The 25,606-nt window shown below is 38.1% G+C and overlaps 1 protein-coding gene across 2 annotated transcripts in view; it reads right to left on the bottom strand.

Moving 5' to 3' along the window:
- The window catches only part of LOC146000506 (uncharacterized), a 117,541-nt gene that overhangs the window by 64,250 nt on the left and 27,685 nt on the right, over positions 1-25,606 (bottom strand). Inside the window, exon 2 of one of the 2 annotated variants that reach the window (XM_083138237.1) lies at positions 3,848-3,913. The exons of the other annotated variant lie outside the window; for it this stretch is intronic. Coding sequence (XP_082994363.1) covers positions 3,848-3,911 — 64 coding nt within the window. The 5' untranslated portion in view covers positions 3,912-3,913. The remainder of the gene's footprint in view (positions 1-3,847; positions 3,914-25,606) is intronic. 2 annotated transcript variants of the gene reach the window in all.

Below are 25,606 nucleotides of genomic sequence, written 5' to 3'. Positions count from 1 at the left end.
GACGTCTAGTGAATGCTATGAGTCTTTATGTGAACATATTACGTATTATGATTTTTTTTAAAAATAGGTAATTTTCATTTGGTTGTTAAAAGAATGTGCCAAGTTGCTAGGTGAGACAAGGAAAAATTACAAGGTGAATAAAGTTTTTGTAATTAGGTTCGTTCGAAATTTGACACAATACGTGCGTGGGATACCTGGCCAAGTAAACTCTATACGAATCCACTCTTACACCTCAAAAAGAACATTTTCTTTCCAAACTTAGCGAACTGAGAGAGAGAGAAAAAATCTTGCAAGCTTTCTATGACAAAATTCGCAGCCTTTCGCCCTTATTAGGAAGAACAATCGGCCTCTGCACTTCCAGTGCCGGTCGCGACACCCACGCCCTCTGACGACAGACGCCCGTCGCGTGGGCAAAGCGAACTAACTGGTTCCGATCAGCCTTTTACGCTTTTTATGGAATCTGGGAAGTGGACAGGCGAGGGCGTTGCTGCTCCCGATGAAACAAACCGGTATTCTAATCAGCGCTTCGTTGGGAGGGAGAGTGGCTTTCTCGTAACTACAATTGAGATCGTCACGACTGTTAAATGTGCGTGCCAGCAGATAGGCGCTAAGAGAAGTTCGCAGCGTATCTTGTTCTTTTGCCAATAAATTGTATTGGGTACAGGCCCGTAGCCAGGCAGGGGCCAGGGGGGGGGCAGCCCCCCTGGCACTCCGCCAGCCCCTTGAAATTAGGAAAATCTATTTTGTATTCTAATTTGTTTGAGGTGAAGAGTGAAAATGTAGACAGAATATATTATTTTGTTCATAACTTCGTTCGTTCATCTTGTTTATGAGCAGAAGTCTAAGATTCTTTACACTTTAGAAAGTTAATTCATAGGGAGCCTTGTTATCTGTACCTTCCCTGCCCCTGTTGCAGCCTCTCGTTTGACAGAAATCTGTGACTTGGACGTCATCATCCACATTCCTTACACATCTGCGTCAAATGTCAACAGATCCCAAGTTTTGGGAACGAAAGGGAGTTTTATTGCTTCGGCCGGGGGGTGGAATGTACGTTAGGCACTATGATTGAAGTGAATATTTTACATTTTAACATGTATGATATAAATATCTGTATCATCAAAAATAGCATGGAGTGTATTAAGGGATGGTGTCAGTAGCAGTCATTAGCACTTCAAGAAATGTTTTAGAAGATTCGCGATTAAAATTATCCGATATGCCATCTGGTGAGATTTTCAGGAACCACTCCATGTAGGACACTTCGCTGTCTTGAAGCCGTTCAAAACATGGGGAACATGCGAAAGAGTAACGTCTGCTCTTAACGTTTTTGCTCTAAATCGTTTTGGGGGTCAGGACAAGTGAAAAGCTTACATGTGTTTTCCGCACCGTGGAATCGACAAAATTAAATTTGTAAATAAATCAGGAAAAAAGAGAACTGATTGGCATAACTGAAATGCGGCAAGGAAATTACGAAAAATACATGAGTCTGTTCACTTTATTTTCCGAAAGATGATTTTATTACCATGAATGTAAGTTTTAAATTGTTCTTTATGAATATATAATTTAAAACAAGTTATTATACATGTAATTTGGAACAGGTTAAAGTCGATTAAGTGCGAAGATGAAAATAGTTTGAGAATTAATTAATGTCTGTAATTATAAAGGTAAGTCAGAAAAAAGGAAATTGGCATGCTAATGTTGGTGTTTCATTCAGTAAGTCAATTTTCAGTGAAGACTGAAGATAGCCTCAATGAAATTGTTGTTGTTGTTGTTATTGTTGTTATTATTATTATTATTATTATTATTATTATTATTATCCTGTGTTGTTATTAAACTAGCCTGCCTCTTTGGGGAAAGAACTGCAACGGCAGGTTTACATTTTTCTCCTGCCAAGCTTTGCAATTACAGGTGAATTGCTTTATTTTCAAATCATTTCTAAGAGCCCCAGTTACAACCGAGGTGCAGATGAAACAGCACTGCTTTAAAGAGCCAGTGCGTATACATTAGTTGCGTCTGCGTTTTCCGTGTTGTATTTGCTTATCATAATTAAATGCTTCGCTCTCAGCACAGCTGCACCTTCGTTATAGTTCTTGGAATTCACATCGCATTCGCATAATTAAAAATATCTCGTAATTTAAACGTTTCTTCCATACCAGCAATGACAAGACGCTGCTATTATGTACTACTACTGAATGTAAATAAATACTTATCCTACATAGAGCGGCCATATTGGAAGCGACACTAGCGCTCAGGTGGTAATTTTAATCGCGAATAGAAAAAAAAAACAACTGTAGTATTTGTATGATATTCTAAATTCTATATTTTAAATTAACTTAATGATCTCCAACGCATATAATTTACCTTCGTTTAATAATGTTAAATTTTTGAAAAATGAACTTGGTTTACAAAGCCCCCCCCCCCCCGCCGATAACCCGTGAGCTTCCTCCCCTAGAGATCAGTTCTAGCTAGGGCCTGATTGGGTATTCTTTATCTTTATGGAAGCCACAGTGACCTCCTTAAAGACCGATCCAGTGTTGGGAAAAATGTGTCTCAGACCCAGACAATTGTCGTCAGAGGCGCCAACTTTTCAAAAACATTGGGTGGGCTCAAAAACTTGAATTCTAAGATCACAAAAATTCTAATAAAGCCTCCCTTCTATGTATATATTTGTGATATTAATGCCCACCATCAATGCATCCTAACTTTTCGTAAATCTCTATTTACTGACTTCAATAAGCACTCCAATACGAATCAATACAACAAATATAATAATAATAATATGCCAAATTATTGGATGGGCATTGGATGGGCTCGAGCCCGACGGACAGTCTTATTTAATACACCTCAATACCATACAAAAATAATCATATTTGGGCTAAAAGAGCCTTTATTTATTTAATTTTTCTTGTTTACTGTGCCCCTTCCCCCTCTGGCGCTATCATGGGCGTATCCAGACTTTTTCCAGGGGTGCGAAACAGAACTTTTTCTGGTAGGGGAAAACAAAACTTTAACCGGAGGGGGGACAAACAACGCTCCACAAAGAGTGCAAGGGATATATACTTCGAAATTGTGCCAATGCTTTACTTTGATTTATTTGAAAAGGGAGTAACATTTCTTTTACTTTCCATTTTCCAACGTAAAAAGCACAACAACCAAATTAAATTGTTCATAAGTCGTTTCCAGGGGGAGCAAGTGAATATGTCCACGGACACTATCACTGCTTGAAGAGCAAGATATGATGAAACATAATTTCGATAGTAAATAAGGAAGCATAATAAAATGTAAATAAATCATAATATGTCGTTCTTTGTTTTGTTTTTTTAAATAAAGCATTGTATGGGTTATACTAGCAATGTCGTGAATAAATCTTAGCACTGAGCTGAGATTAAACCTGAATTTATGAATATTTTAATGCAAATTATTTCGACAGGAGATATTACTCGTATGTTACTATATATGAAGAGTTTACATGCAGTTTCACTCAAGCTTTGATTTTAAACGCTTTGTTTTCGACCACAGAAAAAAATATATTTTGTTTTAACTGCATGCAATAAAAGTATGGCTCCGAATATTATCAACAAAGCGCTTTTTAAAAATCAATCCGCAGCCAAGATCAAAGAAACATCATAAAATACACTTGACTTACATATGGCAGAACCAACTGAATTTATTTTGCAGTGAGCATACTGAACAGGAGGCACTGCATAACATACAAAGCGCAAAAAGTGCACACAACACATATTAGCTGAACACAGAAAGCGCAAGCACATGCTCGCAGAAGCTTAGAGGCGAGTGGGTGGTTTACAGATGGGGTTGCATCGTGGCACACACAGGTAGCGAATCCACTCACCGAGCCTGTTGTCCCATTCTCCCGTCTGATTATGAGTCACCACCACCTGCTGCACCGTCGCCATACCTGCCAGGAAACCACCAATTGCGTCAGAAGATGAGGAAAACACAACACAATGCAGGGATCTCTACACCTGACTTTACTTGTACTTACTCGTGAAATATACTTCAGTAGAGAAATGGTTACTTGCATAAGATATGAAATAATCAACAATATATTTAAAAAAAAAAAAAAAATGTCTCTATATCACCTTTCAATTGTAGAGTCATCCTCAGATACACACAGATCCGGAAATACTCGCTTCCGTGTAGTGCGTTATGTTTGCTGTGGCTTATTACTACAGTGATGGCCAAACTTGCCATTCCATTGTTCTTTGAGCTATTTCATCTAACCACCCACCATTCATTCTCATCTTCGTTACTACCCTATAGAAGCAGAAAAGCGGCCAAGATGTGACATATACTAAGTTTTTCGCCAATGAGAGCTTGAGTTTTGTTTTAAGTCCACTTTGTTCACAGATAGGCCAATCGGGACTGGACCTATAGTTTAAAGTGGGATCCGAACCACTATCTACCTACACCGGATTTTCGCCAATGATGAAATATGAAATTAGTGTTTTATATATTTTTTTTAAGAATTTAACCTCCAATACTTTTCAGAAAGTATTTTGTAATAACCGATATAATACGAAATTGTGCTAATTTTTTACGTATAACATCTTACTATTATTCTATATCATTTCACATATAACCATGGTGCACCTGGCAACACTGAAACTGCGCCTAACTCTATATACAACTCACCAACGTTCTGAGTAAGTTGGGTTGGGTTGCCTTGTATATAATGTCATCCTGAAACTTTTGGTGAACGCTGTACAGGATATTACATTTCGCTTCTTATGCAAAGGAAAAATGAGTTAGAGGGAAGCACGAAGATGAAAATGATAAAGGAAGGGGTTGTGGTGTCTTTTTAGTTCTGCGATTTCGGTAATATTGACTCTTTTGGCTCACTTCTCAACGGTCCTTCTTAAACTGTATTACATTTAGGAATTCATTCATAAATAGCTTCAATGTAAATACACACAAGGGCAGTTTTATACCGTTATTAGTCTCTGCTTGTTGTTAGATTGTTTGAAACGAGGTTGGAGGTAAACGGAGCTAACGTTGCTTGCAGAAATTCCACTCACTCTCACTCTCTCTCTCTCTCTCTCTCTCTCTCTCTCCTCCCTCTCGTTTGACGTCATTGGGAGATATTGCACTTAGGAAAGAAAATAAATCGTGCTGTTCCGTTTGCTTTGCTGAAGTAGCGACCCAACGGTTGCTCCTGAAGAACCAATTACGGAATGCATCGGTAGGAATTTACGATTTAACCTGATATCGCAAGCTACTGCCTTCGAACGAAGAGAATATCTAATATATTTTGTTCACTTTTTTTCCACTAGCCCTTCCCTTGACCATTCAGACCGACGTGCTTAGAAGCATTCAACATGTTAATTTCGGAAAAGTCGTCATAGACCATAGACGGGGAAAACTACCCCTATTTAAGCATTTAAAAAAATAATAATCTATAAAAATGGTAGCTTCCTTCCTGAAAAGTAACACGTTATTGACCTCCATCCATATACGTATACATATACTATGTCTCGAGATCAAGGCCTCACATAACTGTAGAGAAGGGGGAAAGCGAGTGGGCGAAGTAGATCAGTGCGTGCTGCTCCAAACGACTTGTGGCTGCAGTGGCTTTTCCCCTTCCACGCAATCCCGTCCCCTCGCACTTGTTCATTAGTCGAGCCCTCTGGAGTCACTAATTACGCAGACTTGTTTTCGTTCACTCGCTCCAGAAATTCCAGGACAGAGGGGAAGAAGAGACGTACAAAAACTATTTTCTGTAATCTAGTGTTGGATTTTACAATGCTTGCAGACAAATAACAACATTACGGTATCCATTTTGATAACTATTGCGCTGGAAAGGAATATCTCTTCGCAACTCTCGCACCATACACGAGACTGGACCTACAGTTTAACATGGGACCAGTAATATTGAAATGCCATCCTACACGGCGTTTTTCTTCCACTTTCGGCTAATTTCGACGATGAGGATGATGATGATTAGATAAAATTGACGAAGGAAAACTCATGTCTAAAGTGGAATTCGCACGTGAAAACTTCCGTAGCAAGATCTTTAGTCGATTACTTACTGTGCCTGACTAAGGCTGCTCCGTTACTCTATCGACTTGCTTCTCATACTATCTGTGTAAAACAAATCGCTGACTAATCACTACTTTCAGTCACACAGTGTTTCATCGAAACGTTTTACAAGAATACTATTACATTTAAGAAACAAATTTCATGTCAAAATTATGTATATCTCAACTGATTTTAAATGGAATTGGGGAAACATTAGCAGTCGAAATATACTTTTGTAGTAGTGAAACCTGAGTCTCTGAACGCGTTTCTCGTTAATGTTGTGGTTCGTAGGCCGTAGGAAGGGAGCGCACAAACAAAAGGCTGCGTGCGCTTGTGGTTAAAATGTATACCACGAGCGCACAAAATCCATGGCGATGTTGTCACGATATGTCAACTGTTTTTCCTAACCTAGCCTAACCAGTTTTAGTCGCCACATCCCAGTATTTTCATCGTTTTACGAGTACTTAAGTACTTACAAACAAAGTCATTCATTACGTATAAATTTTCAGCAAAAAATGCAGACTCGACCAGGACTCGAACCCAGGTTCGAGTCCTGGTCGAGCCTGCGTTTTGCCCTGAAAATTTCTGTATAGTACATCTCCTGTGTGCGCCTAATCTCTAATAAAAGTCATTCATTGTATTCATGAAAGTTTTGTTATAATTTCACGAGAAATGCAACGGTGAAAGTTTTTTTAAACCTATCTTTAATCAGGAAAAAGTTATGAATGCATGATTGTAACAAATGTATCATTTTCCAGGTGTGAGAAAACAGTCCCAGTGCCACCAGTTAATTTTCTGGTCTGCATTTTGAGGACTAACGAGGCTCTGTCGTCTAGACCCCCATAAATTATCAATACACACACACACACACACACACACACACACATACTACATACATTATGGGTGTATGTATGTGTCTACGTTGCAGCATTGGTACATGTATCTAGGCATAAAAATACTTCCAAACTATTTCATTCTTCACAGCGATAGATCACGACTGTAAATTGCAGTTGTGTCCACAATAAATGTATAGGTTTTAAACAACTGAGTACAATTACAAATCAAAGGTCGGATTTTTTTTGGCCTTGTTCACGCATGCTGATCACATCCAGTGCCGGATCTATAAGCCGCAAAACCCCGCAGCGCGGGGGGGGGGGGGGGGGGCGGAGACAAGTAAGCCTTCAGGGGGCCCTCAGCCATTGACATAATAGAGGGTTCGTACATGCTTATGTAAAAATAAGTTTAGTTACTCAGGGGTACAAAACGAATACAATATGTATAGGTAAACATAAAGTTTCATATGCATATAGCACAGTGCTACGAAGGCACATTTAGGGTATGTGGTGGTAGGGGCGCACATATTTTCGATGTCGGACATCTTTGGGGTGATGTGATCAGCACCACGCTCCGGCCGCCTTTACCCCCCACCCCCGGTACCATTTGATTTGAGGCTGGGTGGGCCCTATAGTCGCTTTTACGATACATAGCCTGGAAAATTTCGACCTTAGATTACCCACCCGGGTCTCCCGCGTGGCAGACAGACTAGAATCAAATCAGGCTATAAATGCAGTGGTGAAGGTTTCTGCAACCTATCTTTAATCAGGAAAAAGTTATAACTGCATGATTGTAACAAATGTATCATTTTCCAGGTGTGAGAAAACAGGGTCATGTACAAATCACTCCCTTCCCATTTAAAAAAAGTTCAGTTGAATTCAATATGGCGGCCACCAATATGCGAATGTCCGCTTGGAACACACCAATGTGTTTCCCCCTAAGCCTAGCCTGTTTCTATCATGACCAATTGTACCGAGCCTAACTCCCTTACTTTTTACAGGTGGTGTTAACGGACTTTTGAATCACCTTCTAAGTCCTTATATTATGTGACTTTGTCAACATGATATCAAGAATTAACCCCCCCCCCCCAACACACACACATTATATATGTGTATGTATAGCCTATATGTATGTACACACACACACACACCCACACCCACATATATATATATATAATAATAATAATAATTCTTTATTTCCGTTGACCCATGTCCATAGGTATGGGAATCGTCATATAATAATACATACAGTAATAAAATATTAATACCATTTTAGACAAGAATTACAGTAATGATTTGAAGAATTTCTATATGAAAAAATCGAAATAAAGGAAGAATACACTATAGGAATAAAATTACATATAATATATAAGGCGAGCACAATAATGAGCGAAGAAAATTTTATAATGTAAAATGAAATGTAAATATAAATATGTAACTTTACATCATGGAAGAAAGTTGAAGAATGCAAAATATATAAAGAGCCAATTAATGATCGTTTAGGCACAATAATAGCATATAGTGAATAATTCGTATATGATAATATAAATGGTATAATAATATTTTCTGTACAATCGAACTTTTTTTGTTGACAATTTATATTATAATTAATATTTAAAAATTTAGAAATTCATTTATTGAATAAAAACAATGTCGTAATAAGAATTTTGATAATTCCTTCTTAAATTGTGTTCTTGATTGCATTGTGTTCATGTGATCAGGTAATTTATCATACAGATGGATACCTAGGAATTTAGGACCTTCTTCAAAAAGGGTGGTATTGTGGATTTGTATTACCAGATTGTATATGTGTATGTGTGTGTGTGTGTGTGTGTGTAAAGGTAGGTAGGTAGAGGGGGGTAATATTTGGTAATATTTTGCGGGGGGGGGCAAGATTTGTAGATCCGGCACTGATCACATCACTTCCCAAAATGGCCTAGATCGAGAATGTGTGGGGCCCTACCCCATATCCCCTAAATGTACCTTCATGACACGGTGCTATGTGCACGGAGTATTTTACCTATACCTTACCTTAATTACAGTTAACTGTGTGATGGACGTTAATACTTGAAAACCGGACATGGACATTTGTTTACGTTAGTTATTTGCCAGCGGAAAATGACGGTCGTATACATGTCATTCCTCCAGTCAAGGTTTTACAGTGTAGTTGGACGGAAATAGGCTCCTGAGTGTACCTTCACAGATATTATTTGAGTGTATGTGTAGAGTATGTTGAGAAATGGAGAAATCAACTTTATCAAATTCGAAGTCATCTCATTGGTTGTCTTTTGCGATCGTTGATATTCAGGAAAGGATTTTTCTCAACAACTTCAATTACTGATTATATTGTCCAGCAAATTGAGTTTCCAGGAAGACATAATGTTTATGTAACCTCTTGGGCGTGTCGTACATGTTACGAATGCCACATGAGGAAGCTGTTTGGCTTGCATGTACCGCAACTCTTGTTTACTGCAATTTCATAGAGGAAACTCGACATGTTAAACTTTGTCCTTAACAGTTGTCTATATCCTTTTCCCTTTTCATCGTGTGAACAGATATCAAGATTCACAACCCTACTTTTCCTATTAAATATTCACTGCATTACCGACTTTAAATGTAACGATAGTGAAATCCCTTGAATGACATTTAATATGCAGTACTGGTACAGTCATGGACACTTCTGAGTTGTAGCTAACCCATGGACTTTCAATAGGTTCATAACAACGCAGAAATGTCCGTGACTGTACATCACAAGCAGAACAGGGATATCAAACACACTGCTGTTCCTAATAGCCCTGAAGAAGTTGACTACTTGAATTACTCGGAGTATGGTGTCTGCAATGCAATGAAACGCTATTCTTCAAAAGTCGCTTTTCCCCCTCCACGCAATATCGTTCCCTCTCACTTGTTCATTGGTGGAGCCGTCTCGGGTCACTACTTGCGCAGAGACTTGTTTTCGTTTGCTTGCTCCAGAGACACCCGGGACAGAGTATAAAAAAGTATACGTAACACCCCCCTTCGAAATTTCTGGGCACGCCACTGACCCTTACTTTGAGCACTGCTTACACCCTAAGAACAGAAGGACAGTCGACGTCGCGTGTGCATTTGTTTATTTCATATTCAGCCAATTTTTTTCGTTACGGGTTTCCTCTGAACAAATGTGTCCATGATTAACGGCTTCAAAATGTTTGTTTGTATGTGTGTGTTAGAGAGAGAGAGAGAGAGAGAGAGAGAGAGGGAGAGAGAGAGAGAGAGAGAGAGCGAGAGAGAGAGAGAGAGAGAGAGAGAGTGAATGCATATCTTCTGCTCCCCACGTGGCGTGCACGTGGTACGCTGCAAGCATCGAGCGCTGCAGTTGGCCCGTTCTCCTTGGAGCGCCGGCAGCCTTCGCAGCGACTCACGACGATCCGAATATGGCGAGAAAGTAGGTGCAACTTGTATACCACCAGGCAATACATGTTGCAACAGGCGAAATGGCCGTGACGTCGTTCCGTTACGTCATCTGCCTTCCTCATCGGCCTGCCCAGTTGAGGAGGATTTGTAAGGTGCTGCAGTCTCTGCCAGTGTTGCCAAACACAATATTTTTCTCCGCCCGAGCTACGACTATAAATATACAGGGTGTCCAGGAACGTGTCCAGAATTTTATTTCGGGAGGGGAAAGGGGGGGTTCGTGGGCTCATCCATTATCATCAGCTGCCATCTAAAGGCGAAAAAGTGGAAAGTAGAAGCCCTGAAGGTGAATTTCTCACTATACAGTATTACAACTCAATGTTTAATCCTGCTAATGAAGCAAAATTAATTACCACTATATACTATTTATATTAGATATTTGTAGGATTTCGGAGAACGGCGGGGGGGGGGGGACTTCAGCCTGCCTGCCGCTCAAAACTTAACTTTTAATATATTACTGCTGCTGTAAACCTACTGAGATTTGAGTTAGAGGAAGCAAAATATGGAGGATCCTTCTGAAGAACTCAAGGTCAGAAATCCAGAACCAAGTTTACACAGACTGTCAGAAGGAATGAACATAACCCAATAGGTGGAGTCCGCTGGTGTTTACAAAATACCAGTTTCCATCTGTGCAGCTCTAGATTTCTGCTTGTGATGTAAAGAAGTAGGTTTATGGGCGAAATTGAGTATTGATGAGACCTCATTTAGCAAAATACTGCTTGTTATTATCACACAAACGCAAGGAATTCTAGCAAAAAGGGAGAAATGATTAATTGATCACAATTGATAGTAAATTGTAATAACAGATTTAGTAACTACAATGTTTTAAACAGGGTACGGATATATAGCCCTATGTAGTAAAAATGTGCTAAATATGTAAATAGATTACATATTTAGTTATTTTCACCAAAATATGGAGTTAAATATGAACTTAAAATTGTAAAAAATTACCTTTTTAACCTTTTTAATAATATAAGACACTACACGAGCTACATGAAATGCAGTACGCTTACATTGACTTTTAATTGTAAAACAACACAAAATCTTTTTCCATTTTCTGTTTCCAAAACAATGAATAACAACATTTTGTTGTAAGTTTTCGAACGTGAATTTCCTTCTGTTATCTCTTAAGATAGAATTACATTGACTAAAACTGGGTTCAATATCGCAAGAAGTAATGGAGTGAATTTCAAATTTGTCAGTTATTCGTAAAACATTCACTCAACTCTTTCGTTCACACGGGGGTATGTAGTTATTGCGCGAATATGGAGTACATATGTTGAGAAATGTTCTTAAATATGGAAATAACATGTAGAAATAACTCAAATATGAGCCAAATGTAAAAAATATGGAAAATGAAAACTGAATTTTTCGAGTCTACATGCCATGATGCGCAAAGATAATACAAAATATAACTTATTTCAGCTTCATACATAAATATATATTTACATATAAATCCATTCCGTACTAGTTATAAACATATCTCAATCTTTCAAGAGAAGAATGCAACGCAGTGATTATTATGAAACGCAGTGATTGATTAATAAGAGCACAGAAAAGAAAAATGACGAACTAGAGAGACACGCCGACATAATAGACCCTCCTATATACTAACCACTAGAGCCCTACCAAAGGGTGGGCGAGTGCCCGGTACGAGGTCCAATGGGATTTATTACTATTTTTGTAATGTAATAAATAGAAGTGAGAAAAATTGGTGGAAAAAGAAACTAAAACATTCTCTTTTCACTGACTTTAAATTCTAGTTACACGTTACAATTTTAATCGAAGGTCAAATATATTAGCATTTTAAATAACCCGTGTGGTAGCCGTCTGATTTTAGGGTATTCAGGAAGGCAAACAACAACACTGGCGCGATCTCTTTGAAAGGTTGATAAGCGTAACAAAATGTTTAGCTTCTCATAACTTAGCTGTTCAAGAACATAGAGAAACGTTATCCACAGGAAGAACAACAGAAAATTCAGGAAACTTCACACAGATTTGGTGAAATTAATTTTGAAATATAACCAATTACTACAAGAACATTTGAGACGTATACAATAAAATGAGATTCACAATTATTATTCACGTTGTGAAATTCAAAATGAACTCATACAAGTAATGCTAAACGAAAATGGGCATGAGTTTGCAATACCGGACCACTCTCCAATTTCTATAAAATTTCGCCTACTTACTAATTTCGGTGTCCTGATGACGTATCTGTAGTTCATATTTGGCGGTCACTTGTTAAAATTGTACATTTACGTGTACAACTTGTAAAATAACCTTGCGATTTACCACGGTGATTGTCCATACACAGCAATTCGGAACCATCTCTCTTTCGCAATTAATTAGCTAATGGTCTTCCTTTACGCACAACAATCTTGTTGACGACAGACGAGGAATGCCTACGAGGTTAGGTTAGGCCTGTTTGGTTAGGTTCCATTAGCATAAATACAAAGAAAAATTAATATTTTAGCTAAGGGAACTATACCTTATCTTACCTGTTGATTTCTTCATGTTGGGAAAATGGCGTCTTCCGTGGAGCTATTGTTCTTATGGTAGGGTTACGTTACGTTAAGAAAACATAGTTTATTTCATTTTTTTCTCGATTTCCATACTTGACCGCCAATTATTACATGCAGATTCGTGATTAGGAGTTCACAATTAGCGAGTAGGCGAAATTTCATAGAAATTGGAGAGTGGTCCGGTATTGTAAACTCGTTCCCGAAAATGGCTGTATTGAAAAAAGTAAATTTAGCTAAGTCCCGAGATTTTCCAAGTTGAAGTTCAGTTTCAATATTTACTTTCTTTAAGTTCGAAACTTCTTTTACATTCCAGATTTTGTACGTTAATGTGGCCTAAGACGAACACAACAATGTTTTACATTCAACAGTAAGTGTGCATTGTTGAAGCTCGTTACAGTAGCTATGAAACTACATCCAAAAACTGACGGCCCGGCACGTATAAGAATTCTATTCAATGTTCTTTATTGACATTTAATACCGGTTTTTGGTAACAGTTCCGCATATCAGAAACACCTTTCTTCATTACTTACGGAAATGAGTTTCTGGAAGCTTTCCAACGTTCGTCGAGGTATTTTCTTTCATCGTGGAATCTATTTGACCGGGAAATCATGTATTTTTCAAGAGAAATAACGCACAATTGCCATTGCTTTCGCTACGTGAACTGCATGCTCCACACGTTCGATGACGTAACCCACTGTCAGTGTTTCAAACTCCTTTTTTTTTTTTACTATGCTTACCTAACCCAACCAAACCTAACCTAACCTTATGGAAATGGTTCGTGGGGCTATCCGTGAATGGTCTGTGGGGCTATCCGTGAATGGTTCGTGGGGCTATCTGTGAATGGTTCGTGGGGCTAACCATCAATGGTTCGTGGGGATATCCGTCAGCTACCTGGGCTATCGTCAGCTACCCGTGCATAATGTATAATTTCCACCGCTAACGAACACGATAGTAGGTATTTTTCGGTGAAGAAGGTTGAAACACTGCATACCCACAACATGGGTCAAGATGTGCCCGCCATATTGTGCGTTCCGTAAGCGAAGAAAGCATTAAAAAACGCACTCAGAATGTAAAAAAATTGCGTTTGTTTTCCTGTAAAAAGCATAATGACACCTTGAACTATGTTCCGCAATACACAATTGGTAAGTACGAACCATGCGAAACACAAAATATCCTATTTTCATGTGTTTCCGATATACGGAACTGTTACCCGGTTTTTCATTCAAAAGTGCAGGATAGTACGTAAGTTTTTAATTTTATTATTTTCAGTCGCTTTTATGCAATTTCTGGCTAACAGCGACGATGTGGATGAGTGATGATGTGATTCAATTAATGAAAGGACACTTACAAGGACACCCATGCCCAGATCGAGATTCGAACCCGGGAACTTCTGTGGCAAGATCGAAAGCCGACCACTTAACACTCTCAGCTACCGAGTCGGTGTGTTTATATTATTAATGCTAGATTGACTTATTTATTTGGTTTATTTTACTTCGCTTTTCGTCCACTTTTGACTACTCGCGAAGATGAAGATGACGGAACACTCAAAAAGAACACCCGTTCCCAGGCCGGCATTCGAACTCGGGACTCTTATTAATATATTCAAAGGTATTCGTCTGTAAAACAGATAAACACTGGATGAATGCTAGTTAATCTCTTTATCTGTTATTTTCTATTTTCATTGTTGACAGTAGCTTATTGTATAGTGTACAAAAGATAACACACAGAATTTGCCTGAAGTCACTTGGATTCTTGCAGTAACACGATTAAGCCTTGTTACCATATTAAAAACACTACAATTGCTGACCAAAGAAGTTTTATTAAATATTAATAACACTTTACAGGTTACGTTTCCACCCTATGTTTCAGGGATTTTTGTTATTATGGATGGTACGTAAAACTGTAGGGCCTCTCTTGACAAGGTTTTTCCGTACCTGTTTGGTAGGTTACGTCGTGGAAGTTCCACCTAGGACAACGATTGAGCCTGCTTCTGCTTTGGCTCTCTATACTAGGTGTGATAGTACACGACGGTTTCCGAGCTAGTACGAGTTCATCAGCTCTGGAATATTGCTGGGTCGGGAAGGTCCTACGTTTGCTCAGCATCCATTGTTGTTATGCTGGGGTGAACTTGGCCAGTTTGCCTCAGTACAATTACTGTAATTTCAGTAATCCCTGATATTTTCCAATCTTACTTCGGGCAAATATAGGTATGTAATGAAGTAAGTCTTGATAGCCACTGTGTAGGTATGCAAGAGTGTAGGTATGTAATGTACGACCACTATCAGTTCTTCCTTTTGGGGCTGAAAAGTAATTCCTTAAGCTTGTAGGTTAGGTTAAGTGATAGGTATTTGAAGTGCTCTGTGCAATTTTTGGTACGTCAGTATTTGCTGACTCAGAAGGAATAATTATTTCGTGTGTATTACAAGAGATCGCTGTGTACATGAAAGCGGCGAGGGCATGTTATACACAGATGCAATCGACATTTATATCGAGTGTATTTGTAATCGATATATCAAGTCGTTTGCAGTTGTTTCTCCGGCGCAAGGCTGTAAGGTACAAATGGCCTGGCGTTCCTCTTCCAACTGAAAAAAAAGAGGCACTCACAGATGGTAGAGACTTTGAAGCAGTTGTGAGGCTTTGAATTGACATCTATCTGTACCAACCCTAGTTGGCCGCATCTTTTCAGGGCATTAAGACACTGAGATTGCCCGGGAACCATCTCTAAAATAATGGAGAGATGTTGCCATCCTAACTTCACGACCTCAAAATCAACAACACAAGGATGCCCACAGAAATCCATTCTAGGTCCCGAATTGTGGAATCTGCACTGAGAGCCAGCTCTCGAAAAGTGAGGAAATTTTTCGAAAATCAAAAGCACAATAGACTATGCAGATGACGTAATAATTGTAATACAAGTTACGTAATTGAAGAACAGAGTTGGAAAGATAGTCCAGTATTGCGATAAACGCTCTCGAGGATACGACGAAATTGACCACTGCCATCCAGAAGACCCACTTTATAATCCCAAAGGGTAAGCTTTTAAAAAACAGCCACAAATGAAACTGAGAGGAAAAATTTTGGAATAGTAAAGGAAGCTAAATATCTAAGAGTGAAATTACAAGAAATGCAACAATGACATCGATTATGTAACTTCAAAAGCTGAGTCTGTAATAAGTAAATTGGCAGCAATAGATATATTAGCAACGGCTGAGAGTCCAGACGTCAGGGCTTTCCCGATGGTGCAGTGGTAGCGTCTTCGCCTTGTAATAAAGGGGTCCCGGGTTTGGATCCCACTTTAAACTGTAGGTCAAGTCCCAATTAGCCTGTCAGCGGCGGCGCCAGGGTTAATCATCTAGGGGCGCTAAGGGGGTGCGGAGAGAAATTTAGGGGATGCGATGTTGAAAACAAAGAAAACAAGAAATATTCTTTAACCATTGCATCAAATACCAATGAACTTTTAGTAGGCTTCTATGAAAATATGCAAATGAAACTGGACACTACTAGTGACGCTTCATTTTTGCTTGCTTTGACCACAAAAACCACATATACATATTTATAATTTCAACGAGCAAAGTTTGTTTGAGTTTTGAGTCCACTTTTATGCACAGATAGGCGATTGAGTCTGGGCCTATAGTTTAAAGTGGTATCCGAACCACCATGTGCTTCCTCCGGGTTTCGAACCCTGGACCCGTTGATTATAAGCCGACGACGTTACCACTAAGCTATCGGAAATACACGAACAAAGCTTGTTAAGGCTGGCCAATTACATATAGGCCTATTGTGTCTTACGAACAATTCTAACAAAAATAACGAAAGATAAGACAACAGCCGATGACCATTGTAGAGATAGTGCAGTGCATCAGTGCAAGATGTAAATGTGGCGTCTCATTTACATAAGGAGCAATGGCTTGCCTATTGTGTATAATGACCGGGATCTCACTGCAATACAAAACATTCTACGCTCAATATAACGGCATGGCATTAATAAGTCCTATAATATGGCAATGCAAGAGTGTTTTCTGTAATAACGAGTTTTGAAAAGGGGGTGCTGAAGGGGTTGCGAAAGAAAATTAAGGGGTGCGCAATCAGTCAATCAATCAATCAATGAGTCCAGACGCCAGAACCTCGCTAGTCTGCGAAATACAGTCCAGTGTGAATTACGTGGAAGCGACGTTGTGTGTATTTGGTCACTCTTACAGAAGGCAAAAGGACTACTATTATGTTTATAGCATTTTTCCTCAAAGGTCTCCCATGACTTGCCATCAATGTGTGACCCCTGGTAAGAGTTCATGAATGGAAAGCCCAGAGAACCGCAGATCACAAGATCCAGTTGGTATGCAATGTGTAAACTTAGTACTCAAGACAACAGACGTGGGGACAAGGATGGAGAGAACGAGACACGTTTCTCATCAAACTACTTCCACCCAGTCAGGATGCGGAAAAGAAAAATTGGAAATCAGCCTGTGGTCTAATTTTAAGCCGTGACTTGCGTAGTAGCGGAATTTGAGCAAACAAACCAAGGATCTGGGTTGAAGAACCAAAACAAACAACTGACAATGTGCAGCATCGTGCAATATCAACAACGAGGGCACGCATTGATCAACACTAACACACTTTCCATCATTCAGGATTCTGGAAAATATTTTAACTTTAGTTCTTAGAATCGACTCTCGTGAATACGCTGTCTGGTTCCTGACAGGTCATCGGATTACATACATTAAGGTCTAGGACAGCTGAACATTTTTCGGTAGGCACGAGTAGTCCCTGTTATCTGCGAAGAGATACAGTTATGAATGAGCAGTGATCGGATACAGAATGGTAACTTTCAATTTGCATCAACATCCAATGTTGACGTGCAAGGAAATTAAAGCACAACGAATTAGAACATGCGGAAGCGTAGCTATGTGAGATGTCGCACAGCGTAAACTTTGTGACTAAAGTTTGCTTTTAATTTTAAAGCTATTTCTTGAAATAGGTGTGTAAAAGATAATAACAAAGTAGAGTAACTATGTACTCAATAAAATGTTAAAAAATAATGAAAAACAGCTGTGCTAAATATCACTCGTCTGGTGGATCGAGTAAAAACCTCACCCCACTTGTATAATAATACTAGTAATAACAAAAAATGTGAATTAAAAAAAGCTTTATATTTATCAGTTTATAATACCTATTATTGTATAATAACAATCGAAACAATGGTATTATCATCATAGGCGTAGCAAGGGGTGGGCGAAGTGGGCCACGCCCGGGGCCTCGCACCTGAAGGGACCTCGGGTCCAGTACGGGGTTTATAAGAAAACTGTAATAAATAGAAGTGAAAAAAATAGACGGAGAAGCCTAATTTTGTGAGCGATAAAAACTACAACATTCTGTTTTTATCCGGTTATAAATTTTAGTTAAATGTTACAATTGGAATAAATACGAAAAGTATTTAATATTTTAAATACAGTATACGTCGAAAGGTAGCAGTCTTATTTTAGAAGCCACGTCGCTATGTTATCAGTGATTTCAGGTAGAGATGGCGATGAGGGAAGAAAAATCCCATCTTGATTATATAAATATGAAATAAAAACTGATATAACAAAGCAGAATAAAAGTTTAGGCGGGTCACTGACGAAATATTTGAAAAAGAATATATTTCAATTTGATAATATTTTGCTGACCAATGTCTGAAGATTCTGTATTGATTCATATTGAGATTTCAAATTTCAAGAATTCTAATCTCGTCTGTGGCCTCGCGATATGTTGCTACGCCAATGTTTATCATCATTATTGTGTGTATTACTCAAATTTTGTCAATAGCCTGACATCCTTTACAAACATTTATGACGATCCATACTTCGTAGGCTAAGTGGTGTTGATTTTATTATACACATTTTACAGAAGTAATAACGTTTCAGATCTTGCGGGCATGCAGCTACGTTTAAGAAGATGATTCAGAAGGATTTCTGGCAGTAAGACAATCAAAACATTGTCTACCAGTATTTACACTCTCTTTCACCAAATATACATAATCTACCTATACCAACAGGTGAATTATATAAACTGTTCAGTGGTAATGTTCGCTAAACTACTTAAAAGTAGGTTGCAGCTTAACAACAATCATGAAGTACAAAGTGGAAAGCTCTTGTGACGCTGCCATTCTAGGAGCTGAGTGAAGTAGTCTTACAGGTTCTACTTAAAACAAAGTAGGCGTAGATGGCACTTGTCCAGAAAAGAAGAAAGCTAAAGCCTTACCTCTCTTCCATTTTGAGTTCAACGCTTTCAGGCATTACGTAGTAGACAAAACACTTTCTGGATCATCACAAGCATTATTTTTGTGGAGCGTGTTTGGAAAGCGATACAATGCTCTAAGAATAGGTTAGGTATAAAAAGGCAGTGCAGTTGAAAACATTGTGCATTTGTTCAATTACGAATTCGTTAAGACAAAAGACTGTCTGGCGAGATTTAGCGAAGAATAAACGGATGTGAACATTAATATTAAAGTACTTGATGATTACGAATGTGCCAGAAACGTTTCTGTCAGCAAACTAAAATTGAGAAACTTTGAATTTAGCTAAAATATACGTGACAGATATTGACCAGGAAATGTACCGATTATGTAAACGTAAGATTTGCTCAATGGCTCGACGTTGCATCCGTCTATTTTTAGAATCTTTAATTCACTCTTCCACCTTGCAAAGGCAGGAATCCAATGCTGATTTCTAGTCAATATGATGTCATTGTTCAGCAAAGTATCTCCCATGGAAGACATTATGTTAGAAAAATGGGCCTGTTCACTGGCGAATGTTTCTTGTGGTGGCTGAACCCTAGCTGTGTCCTTGGTGAATTTCGTTCCTCTTTTGCTATCCCTAACTTTACATTGGGGCGCAATGGTTATTCAAACGATATTTACAGTGTTTCGTAAATATTTTACATAATGTAGCAAGTCAAATATTTCCGAAAGTAGCACTCATCTGAAGTTACGAAATTAATGCATTACATACAGGACTTTTGATACATCAATTGACATAGTTAAACGTGCAATTTTTTTTTGTTCCTTCGAAATAATCGTGTCCTATTTTTCTCAACTTATTCACTTTTAGCGCATCACACGGAACATCAGCTGATGAAAGCACCCTTGTGTATTTTGATACATCGTTAGCAGTGTATACACTTTATTGTGTTACTGCAGTAACAATTGGCACATTTTAGGTTCTTTGTGTACTTTTCAGCCGCCTTAAATTGGCAATACAAAAATGTATATTCTATACTACGTTGTATGTTCTTTTCTGGTTGCGAGTGTGTATAAATCAATGGCGGGTGTAGACATCGGAGAAACTCCACAAATAATCCAGAAAATGGATTCAGGGAAATTTCAGACCAAAGCGACAAGCGTCACATGTCGCTTGGGAACGAGCCAATCAGCAGCAACATTTCACACAGTAGTGGCTGCACAAGCCTGCGTTCGATTCATTCAATACTCAAGGGACACGTGTCACCTGTCGCTTGGTATGAATTATATGTGCACGATATTTATTATTATACTCTATGACCTCTTCAAATTGAGAAAATTTTAATGTCATTGTTAACAATGCTATCTTTCAACTAAGTACTTTCCCTTGTACTTTCCTCCTCTGGAAACAACACTTCCAAAATTGGGGTGTACGGGGTGACCTTCCACGTAGTACACCCAATTGTCAACCTCACTTCCATGTAATACACCCTGGACTGTATTTTGCAGATAAACGAGGCTCTGGCGACTGGCCCTATGGCCAGTATAATTCTGTGTGTTGTCCTGTGTTTTGTCCTTATGTGTGCTGAGTGCCTTTTAACAGCCTAAGCTTTTATCCTAAGTCAGGATATTTTAATATTTTAGTTACGACACGACATTACAGTTATGTTATTTTCGTTATGGTAAGGGACTGGACCCCGTATAAAGTGAAGGGTGCAAAATAGCCTAAGTGCTGATGCACCCAAAATTTTAAATTCAAATTCAAATTCAAAACACTTCCAAAATTATAATTTCTGTAACTAAGAAGGCCCTGGAGGTTGCGAGACGTGAAACGGAATTGATTGATTGGGATTATTTTACTTCCATATTCTGCCACTTTTGGAGAATCGCAACGATGAGGATGAGTGATGATATGATGAGATGATAAAGGGACTCACAGAGAACACTCATGCCCAGGCCGAAATTTGAATCAGGGACCCCTGGTGTCTGCGTGCAGTGCTAACCACTTTGCCACGGAGGTCGGCTAGTGAAACACAAGATAAGATGTTAAGAGATGTTCTTCTCATGAAATTTAAATATAAAACACAGCATCATTTTTACTATCCACGTCGAAAAGTGTATTATCACGTTCTTAACCCTCGGATGCATGTCACTTTTTTTTTTACAACTTTATGTGGGGTCAATTTGACCCCAATTCAATTATGCATTGAAATAAGTACGACAGAGTAAATAGTTCAACTAATATGGTTTATTGATCAATAATTTCTCTGAATATAACATAGGAAACAATTACTCTTTTATTATTATTATTTAAGCCCCCCAAATAATAACAATGTATTGACAATTCACTGTTCTACATATTAATGGTAGTTATATTTCGCTCGCAATTATCAGAACTTCAGTTGACCTGAGAAACAGTATTTTAGAGATGCATTGAGATGCATTGAGAACGCCTACATTGATTACATTATAGAAAAGGGCCATTGGCCATCGACGTGTCTGTCTTCTGCAGGTGTATGTTTGAACCAGTTTGTCTATGGCGTCCTCTCTACTCTTTGTTTGGTTGTAAAACTTTATGATTTCTGGTTTCTTCTTAGAATATCATCATCAATGTGTATGTCATGATGCATGGTGCTGAGTAGAATTACATTCTTGTTTTTCTTCGTCACGTAGCTTACCAGGGTCTCATTTTCATGGAAGGCGAATTGTGAGGTGCAAGGCTGTCTTGTCTTGATATTGGTAAGTGCAGGTGGGATTTCACGTCTGTTTTTCTTTACAGTTCCAACAATGGTTACATTTTGTAACAGGAGAGCGTTAGCCAAGTTATGACTTGTGAATAATTGGTCAGTTGTGATATTTCTTCCAGAGTTCCGCAGTGTGTAGCACAGTTTCTTCACGACGTTGCTGACGAGGATCTTTTGAACTGGCTCTCCTGGCTGTCGTACCAAGTAGATTAGACCGTCTTTGGCTTAAAAGTTATTAGCATCGCACAACCAGAAGATATTGATGCCGTATTTGGCCGGTTTACTTGGTATGTATTGCACGAACTTGCATCTCCCACGGAAAGGCACTAACTGTTCATCAATCGTAAGAATGGAGCCGGGTACCATGATTCTGCGACAGTTTTTGATAAAAAGTGTCAGATATATCGAAATGCAGCCATGTGATCAGTCTCCAGACGTGCAGCGCCAGTATGTTTGTCATCAGATCAGAGCAGTCTTCTGATGTCTTTGAAACGATTTACTCCAAAAGTTGCTTTGTACTTCGGGTTGGAGAATTTGTTGAGAAAAAGCTCACGAACAGGAACATCCCAACTTCTCTCAGTTGGCCTCAATCCCCGCCAAATACATATGCGCATGCGCACTTTGCAGTGAGTCATGGCAGGGTGGGTGGTTGACCTTGAGATGATTTAGTTTAGTTTGGCCATAATTGATCATAATATGTAGGATCAATTTCCCTTTATGAATGTTTTCCTGCTGTTTTCAGGCTGGGGTCAAAATGACCCCACACATGGAAAGGAGGGGTATTGTTAAAAAAACGTTAAAAATATAATTTAAAATAAATTGTAAGAAATTTATTTATACATGTTCCTATAGTTGAAGTAGCATTCTAAGATGTCACAGAAAATCAGAATTATTTGTTTAGATTTTATTATAATACCAGGAAATAAACAGACAGTGGGGTCAAAATGACCCTACACATGCATCCGAGGGTTAAAAAATCAATCACTAACAGCAATAAAAATAAATGTAGGACTGAAGTCATACGGAATTATTGTGAACTGTTCTCTAACGCACCAACTCACGACAATAAAGCATTTAAACTGTGATAATTGCAAATGATATTAACAAATACTATGCTCATTGTAACGTTTTTGATTTCTGATATCTTACTTGTTGACGATCATCTTTTTTTTAAAGTCCTAAAGCAATGAGAATATATCTATTGGGTTCCGATATAATTTCTCAGGTTAAAATCAAATCGAACGTTAGACGGAATGTATGTAAGTGCATTTTAAGAAGTAAGGAAAACAGCTTCCATGGTTGTGCCTCGAGTTATCAATGATTAGTATGGGGTTCAAATTTATCAAAATTTATCTTTCATACAAAATTTTGGTTATATCACTCCAGAGTATTTACAGTGCAACGATTTATCCTTTGAAATGTTTTAAGTATGAAAGGATATCTTGTGATGTTTTTCTTAAAAGAAAACCTTCAAGCTATGTGTTACGTTGTTATAAATATAAAATATAGGTTTATTACCATCGCAAGAACACATCAAAAGTTAGCAAATGAAAAGGAGATAGCTACTAATGTTGTGTAAGGCCCGCTTTAGACGAAAGCGTTTTCCTTAGCATTTTTGTTAAGATTTATGCCATGAACAAAATGCTACTATGTAAACTGCAAAATCTTATGGCATTTCAGATACCAGGGTATATTTCATAGCATTTCTCAAGGATAGGATCGGTCCTATTTCCGTAGCATTTTTTATAGCACAACCAATCAGAAGCGAGCTCTAGGTCACGAGTGCAGATGTAGTAATGGCGGCCGAGTGAGAAGTAAACAACGCATTACTTCACATTTTTAAAAGCCGATAAAATTCAACCGAGAGGAATAACGTTTCCTATAAAAAGGTTTTAGGTTCAAAGGAATGGCACTGCTTAAATATATACTTTATAACGTACACGGTACACGTATGAAAGAATATTTTAGTAGTTTCAATTGTAAACACTGTGCACTCACAATAGTGTAACTCCACATGACTTTCGAACTTACACATTGTAATCGTAAAAGCTAATCAAAACGTTCCATGAAACGCTTCCGTGTAAATTACTATCTCTGTAATATTTTTGGAAGCATTTGCATAGCATTTATGGTAGCAAAAATGTTGAAAAAAATGCTACCGTCTAATGACCTAAGAAGAAATTCGTTTCCAGGTAGCATTGCAATATTTTGGAACGAACCTCCACTGGAACAACGAGCTCTTGTTAAAGACACTGCTAATTGCGATGCATAATCTAAGTTGTTGGTTCCATTTAAAACAAGATTTACTAAGGAAGCAATTTGGACATGCACGCGTTTTCTGTTTTAGCTCAAGAACCGTGAACATGGTCTGAGAGTTTGGCTTCTTGAAGAGTCGATTCCAAGCTCCACATTTGAACGAGGAGCTATTTTAACGAATTGTGTGAGTTAGTGTCACCATAACCTCAAATCCTCATTGAATCTCCTCTTTCTTTTGGCCGACCCAAATCCTGTGACTCATCGCAGGAAGCTCCTCGCTTTCTTTGAGTCCCTGCCAAGCTCCGAGTCCAAGTCTTTCCTCTGGTGACGTCTCAAGTCAAGAACTGTATAAATTGGAAGGAGTTCCTATTACGCAAGAAAATTGGTAACAGGTGGGTCCACAGGTTGTTGCACATTTTCCCCGGAGAAGAAATTCGTTAAGAAAACTTATCTGTTGATATAAAGTCTTAAAATTTCCATCTGCGCATGGAAATATGAGAACGTTTTGGTGAATCCAAGAGAATGAATGACCTTACTTGAATCTACAGATATGCGCAGGATCTTTTCTGGATGGGCTGGAATTGTAAAGCGGTAGTAAATAGCTTCGTTCTATGGGTGTGCTGGCGGGATACATACTAAATACGCACGTATCTAGAAATATATTTCGTCTCAGAAATAATAATAATAATATAAACGCTTAAATTAAAATAATTAAATTAAACATTAATTAAAATATGTACATTTATTAATATTGCATATTTATTATTACATGAATACGTAAAAAGATAGTATTGGAACATAGATATAACAGCACATATTTATTATTTACTTTGAGATCGCCAAAATTTGTATAAAACAAGGAAATCAATGTCAAATAGATAAAGCATTGAATATTTATTGAATAATAAAAAAGGATGTTAGATCAAGTTTAGGTGGTTAAATAACTCTGATGATACAAATCTAAGCAATTATAATAGAATAAAGCGAGAAGTTAACCGCACGTTTAGAAGTAAAAAAAGAGATTACTTGAAAACCAAAATTAACGAAATTGAAACAAACAGCAAAAACAAAAATATCAGAGATTTATATAAAGGTGTAAATGAATTTAGAAAGGGGTGGCAACCTAAAGTAAACTTGATAAAAGATAAAGACGGTGATTTTCTAGCTGACCCAAGCGATATTCTAAATAGATGGAAGAACTACTTTAATGACCTTTTAAATGTCCATGTAGGAGATAAATCAGAAGTAAATGAAGTGCACACAGCAGAACGTGTAGTTCCAGAACCTAACTTGACTGAAGTTAAAGATGCTATTAAAAGGCTAAAGAATAACAAAGCACCTGGCATTGATTTAATACCAGCTGAGTTAATTAAATATGGTGGAAATTCGTTAATATGTCAAATTCATAAATTAATTTGTTTAATATGGAATAAAGAAGAAATCCCTCAACAGTGGAAAAAATCCATAATTGTTCCTGTGTTTAAAAAAGGTGATAAAATGAACTGCAATAATTACCGTGGAATTTCTCTACTTTCAACAACATATAAAATA

This window comes from Lepisma saccharinum, chromosome 16 (genome assembly GCF_977018435.1).
Source record: "Lepisma saccharinum chromosome 16, izLepSacc3.1, whole genome shotgun sequence".
In the NCBI taxonomy this organism is placed as follows: domain Eukaryota; kingdom Metazoa; phylum Arthropoda; class Insecta; order Zygentoma; family Lepismatidae; genus Lepisma; species Lepisma saccharinum.
The sequence above is the reverse complement of the archived record's forward strand: the minus strand, read 5'-3'. Positions and strand labels throughout refer to the sequence as shown.